This window comes from Dreissena polymorpha, chromosome 6 (genome assembly GCF_020536995.1).
Source record: "Dreissena polymorpha isolate Duluth1 chromosome 6, UMN_Dpol_1.0, whole genome shotgun sequence".
Lineage (NCBI taxonomy): Eukaryota > Metazoa > Mollusca > Bivalvia > Myida > Dreissenidae > Dreissena > Dreissena polymorpha.
The window spans coordinates 74,216,957-74,222,956 of NC_068360.1; the positions used below are offsets into that span (position 1 = coordinate 74,216,957).

Below are 6,000 nucleotides of genomic sequence, written 5' to 3' on the forward strand. Positions count from 1 at the left end.
AAATTTTATATTGAGTTGAACTTCTTAAGAAATGAGCGTGCATTAAAAGAGTTGGTAAAGAAAACTCACACAACAGTGTTGGTTATGGCTAAATTTAGTTTGTGCATCTGCGAAAAATGAGTGACAAATGAAAAGTTTAGAATTTGATATTTAGGTACTTCGTCCAATAAGACATGTGTTTGGTGGTTTTAGTTATCTTTGCAGTCTACTTGTTTTATTTTCATATCGAAATTGTAAGTGATAAAAAGCAAAACTTTTGAACCATTTAGAAAAGTGGACAATACATTCAGATACTGTTAAACATTGTTAAAAAGCGCAGCAACTCGGACATAACGATACAGTTATTAATATATTGTGTGCATGTTCTTATTTAACTAATAATGTGCTACTGGCGGTAATACCTCTGTTATTTTTTCAATAATGATTACTGAAGCAAAAGGAGATTATATTCGTCAACAGTAGCATGTTTGAACAAAACTAGGAGCATATTCGTACATGTACATACTATTTACGGCGTTTTGTTGTTGTTGCTGCTGCTGCTGCTGCTGCTGATGATGATGATGATGCTGCTGCTGCTATTTGTGATGATGACGGTGATAATGATGGAGATGATGTTGTTGTTGCAACTGCTGTTCTTGCTGTTACTGCTGCAGCTGCTGATGCTGATGATGATGAGGTGGAGGAGGATGGCGAAGATTATGATGATGATGCGGTTGTTGTTGCTACTGTTTTTGTTATTGTTGCTGCAGCTACTGTTGCTGCTGCTGCTGATGATGATCATGATCAAGATCATGTCAACTGATGACTCCCATGATAATAATCGTTGTCTAGCGAAAGTACGACAAAGCGAGCCAAAGGCTGGCGTGAGGTTGCCAACTAATGCGACTAATGCCGCCATGGCGTTATGCCAGGGCGGTGGGGCGAACATGTGAGTGGATATGTATGTATGAATGTGTATATGTGCTGGCCTTGTATGCTTATAATATATATGCGGATGTAGGATCTTTTATGTGAGAAATGTGTATGATTGCATGAGGGAATATATTTTGATTTAAATGCGAAATGCTTGAAATGAGTATATGAATGCGTCGGAATAGTAGTAGTTGTTGTTGCTGTAGTTTGATACATGCTGGTGGCGATGATGTTGCTGGTCATTGTAGTGTTAGAAAGGATACTTCTAATGAGTAAATAATACCTGCTTGCGGATAATGGAATTTAGCTTTAATTTGGTATAAGGATTTAAAGAACGATCTGCTAATCGATAGCTAAGAATAAAACGTCCATGTATTATGATTTAAATAGTCCAGAAACATAGCCAGTCACTGTGTAATTTATTGTGACTTTACAATACATATGATTAATTAATTGATTTTCGTAATTGATAAATTGATAAATAAACAAGTCGCTTGTTGAAAAACCATCGAACATAATACAAAGCTTAAATAAGTTTCGGTATATTGTTATGATTCTGTTGGGTTACTATTGGGTTACTATTGGGAGACTGTTGGGTTGCTATTTGGATACTGTTGGGTTACTATTGGGATACTGTTGGGTTACTATTGGGATTCTGTTGGAATACTGTTGGGTTACTATTGGGTTACTCTTGGGATACTGTTGGGTTGCTATTGGGATACTGTTGGGTTACTATTGGGATACTATTGGGATACTGATGGGATACTATTGGGATACTGTTGGGTTACTATTGGGATACTGTTGGGATACTGTTGGGTTACTATTGTGATACTGTAAAGTTACTATTGGGATACTTGGATTTACTTGAAAGCACAATCATGTGCATTGTTTGAGTTAAAGTAGATAATTGAGAAGCGCGGTGTGTAAACCGGGATTATGCATATGCGTTAAGTGCCGTCCAATATTAGCCTGTGCAGTCCGTCCAGGCTGATCAGGGACGATACTTTTTGCTTTAATGGAATTGTTCGTTTAAATGAAATCTCTTCTGTACAAAAATCCAGTCTTTGCGAAAAGTGTCGTTTCTTTCCGCTGATCTGAGACGACAATTTCTGCACATGCATTAAGGCCGGTTTTCCCATAGCGCAGTTCATATATCTCCTCATTGGTGCAAAAAGGTACATAGTGTCATTAAAATTCAATGGCATAAGATACCTTTTTGCATCAATGGGACGATATATGCCGTCACAGGTTCATGGGTACTATAATGGGTAATATTTAAGTAATTTACGCGCACACCCCAGGTCAAAGCTTCTGTGTTTATACCTTTGTTAAAGATTTGTTATTCTCCTCCCAGTATACAATAGATGTATTATAATGTTTACTTGACAGTTAAAGATGGGTGTTGTTTTTTGTGCGGACGTTTTTATGAGGTCGGGGTCATATTAAACACGTTTGACTGATAAAAAATCTTTACTGAAAGACGCCGTAAGTGAATGTTAATCTAAACTTTTTATGACATATATAGTTGACAATATAAAGAACGCAAACAATTTAGAACACTTTACAAAAAATATTTGAATATTAATGGACAGTGTTACGACATTTTTCATCGTGAAATTTGAAACGAAATTCATGAATATATACAACAAAAAACTTGTTACGTGTTGTGAACCCGAAACTCGAAACTAGATTGACAAGGAAAATAAATACTTTGTATGTGAAAGCAATGAAGGACCTACATGAAGGTGACGAACAGATGTGAATAGAAGGATTATTGGTTTGTTTAATGGTGCATATCCATTGCTTCACTACATGTTTTAAGGTAATTGTGTTGTAAATTTAAACGATGTGCAATTCGTGAATGTAATGACTGTTTTCAAATAATGGGAATTTTATTTCTTAAAAAGGCAACCAGACTTGATGGATCAGTTTTAAAGTGAAATGAGCTGTGGTGTGATTAAAATGTACAAAATGAGGCAGTTATGTAAGTTTGAGATGTGATCTAAGTACATCTGGAGGAATTCATAATACTGCTGTGTAACATTCCCCTGGCCCCACCCACGGGATTAAAGGATATGCTATGTTCGCGACCCTCGGGACGCTGTTAAACGTCATCGCCATGGGAGTGGTAATCTACGTCATACTGAGGCTAGGGCAGGTGAGTGTGACGTCGTAGATGTCGTAAAAATCACAGATAGAAATAAACATTGCTCTGAGGAAATGGGGTTTACTGCATGTATATAAAGTTTTATCTGCCTGTAAACGAAAAATACAATAAAAGCGGAAAGTGTCGACCATGATTAGCCTGTGCGGACTGTGGAAGACAATTAAAGCGAGGCTCAAATATAATCAACACCGCCACAGCCATCACCACTACCAACAACAGCAGCATTAACAAGCATGCCATCATGCCAGCAGCAACAGTAACAAGTACACATACATTGTTGTAAGTCTGATGTAAATAAGTACAATATTACGATCATTGCATTATTATCAACATCAACAACAGCAGCAACAACAGAAACAACATCAACATAAATAACAGCAGCAACAACAACAGCAACAACAGCAGCAACAACAATCAAATAACCATTTTTTACTTATATTATAACACAGAAAACATTGATCCTCTGTTGATGGACTATGTAGACAAAATCAAATGTAGACCATTGGTTTGTACATGTTAGACGGGAATTAACTGATGTATTGTCTAGCTATATTTTGGTTGAAATGTATGCTAATTTGTAGTTCAGAGTAAAATGTTTGTAAAGAATCAGTCCTTGATTAGTTTCAGACTATTTCTTTCAGTGTGAGTGTGAGAAAAAACAAAGGTTGATTAGTGAAGTTTACAAAGCACGTTGCCTGGGAAGAACCAGTGAACTTGTTATAGTTTGAGGCAGAGAATTTTAACGCTCACTTGATCGGGTTCGAACTCACGATCTTTTTATCGCCAGGTCGACATCGTTACAACTTCTTATAATGTTTGATTGCTCAATCCACTTTAGGGAAATAATAATGCCACCCGGCGTAATTTTCATCTATACATAAGACGATTAGTTATACCTATAAAAGCAATTTCGGCAGTACATGTTCCTATGTAAATAGGTCGTATTTCTTGATTTCGAACGCCCTCATCTCGTATTTCATGTTCAAATCTAAACTACAGCATTATACAGCATTATTGCGAGCATTATTATGTAAAATGAAACTTTATATGCTTCTGAATTGCAGCAAAATGTCCCCAAGGGAAGTACGGTGATAACGTTTTCTTGTAATATAAGTATCAAATATCACGGCACTGTGCATAATAGATCACGGGGTTCGCATACAAAACGTGAGGTCTAAGGTTCCGGTCTCGCATGGGTCTTGTACTTTTATTAACGATCGCACGAATTTTTCGTTGACATGTACATCGGGGTGCAGCATCAAAGGGGTTTCTCGGGTTTTACACACGGGCTCGACAGAATGTAAAGAAGAATGTTAAGAACTTTATTTTTGCAAATATCTCAAGTTATTGAAATACATTTGCAAAAACGCTTTAGTGCATAAAAGACAGTTTTTCTTGCAGTTTGTGCCGATATCTTAAGGTATAAGAATAAATCATTGAATACGTCTAAAATCGATGACAAAATTTCACGTTGCGTATTGAATAACCGTGTACAATGAATGCAGTAGATACCGAACTTTTGAACAAGAACAGAGGCTTATTAAATTAGGAAATTCTGATGTATTTCATATAGCCATAAGCATCATAAAAAATCTGTCTTTTATGCACTATGAAATTCTTAAGAAAAATTGTTTTAAAAAGGTATTTAAAAAAAAAGCACCACTCACCGGCGTGTATACATCCATTAACGTCTAATTGGATACCCCACAAAGTCACGAGATCCTGCACCCTAACATTCGGGGATGTCTAATTTTTGAAATTGTCCCACAATAAATAACGATTTTACAGTAATAGGAATCTGAATTAGTAGAAGATGATAAGTACAATTATCGAAATCAAATCAGCATCGCGCTTTGAAAATGGGGTAATCCCCGGTAAATGCATGTGCTTAAAGTGTCGTCCGAGATAAGCTTATGCAGTCCGCACAGCCAAGTCAGGGACGACACTTTCCGCTCAAACTGTATTTTTTGCGAAAAAAAACAACTTTCTTAAACGAAAGATATGATTAAAGCGGAATGTATCGTCGCTTGGTAGCCTGTGTGAACTGCACTGGCTAATCAGGGACGACACTATACGCACAGGCATTAAACCCCCTTTCTATAAAGCGAGGCTCAAATGATTGATGTTTAGCTATTATACTTCTTAAAAAAATTGAAACGTACCATAAGGTGTTTTATTAAATATTAGCAATAAAAAGTGCTAGGAAGATTTCTTAAACAAGCGCTTGTTAATGACCATGAGCGGGCTTCTGTGAAAACGGGGCTTAATGCGTGTGAGGATTTTCTCGGAAAATGTAAGATGACACTTGACGCACATGCATTATGCACCTTTCTATCGGAGCGCTCTTAACCCATTTATGCTCAGTGGACTCTCCCATCCTTCTAAATTGGATCAATTTATTTCCAAAATAAGGGGTGTCAAGTATATTTATTTCTATATTTAGAATATTTCTTAAAGAAATTCATTTAAGCAAACAGCGCAGACCCAGATGAGACGCCGCATTATGCGGCGTCTCATCTGGGTCTACGCTGTTTGCAATGTCCTTTTTTCAGGACGCTAGGCATAAATGGGTTAAATGGTTTAGATTAGTCTATCGGTCCAACTCCAGACACTTGGGACAGAAATCTGGCATCAAATTCTCAAGAGTGAAGGTAATAAAAGTAAACTCATAACTCGAAATTGGGCTCCCACAATCACCGCTTAATTTTCCTTTAATATAAGAACATGAAATGTTATTAAACTAACTCCTTTTGGGAATTAACACATTTTATTAACGCCATTATTATAGATCAGTCGTAACGATTGAGATTGTATGTTTCTAAAGATCAGATGCCTGCTAAAAACATAAAGAGCTAAAAACTCTGATTGCATTTTTGGCCAAGTAGGCGCAGTGTGGCTTTGTAGACATTTCATTTAGTTAG

The 6,000-nt window shown here is 36.7% G+C and overlaps 1 protein-coding gene across 4 annotated transcripts in view; it reads left to right on the top strand.

Moving 5' to 3' along the window:
- Positions 1-6,000, top strand: part of LOC127836694 (rho guanine nucleotide exchange factor 4-like) — a 139,174-nt gene that overhangs the window by 41,196 nt on the left and 91,978 nt on the right. The window contains exon 1 of one of the 4 annotated variants that reach the window (XM_052363387.1): positions 2,854-3,070. The exons of the other annotated variants lie outside the window; for them this stretch is intronic. Within the exon in view, the coding sequence (XP_052219347.1) occupies positions 2,993-3,070 (78 nt within the window). The 5' untranslated portion in view covers positions 2,854-2,992. Of the gene's footprint in view, positions 1-2,853; positions 3,071-6,000 lie in introns of those variants that run through there. 4 annotated transcript variants of the gene reach the window in all.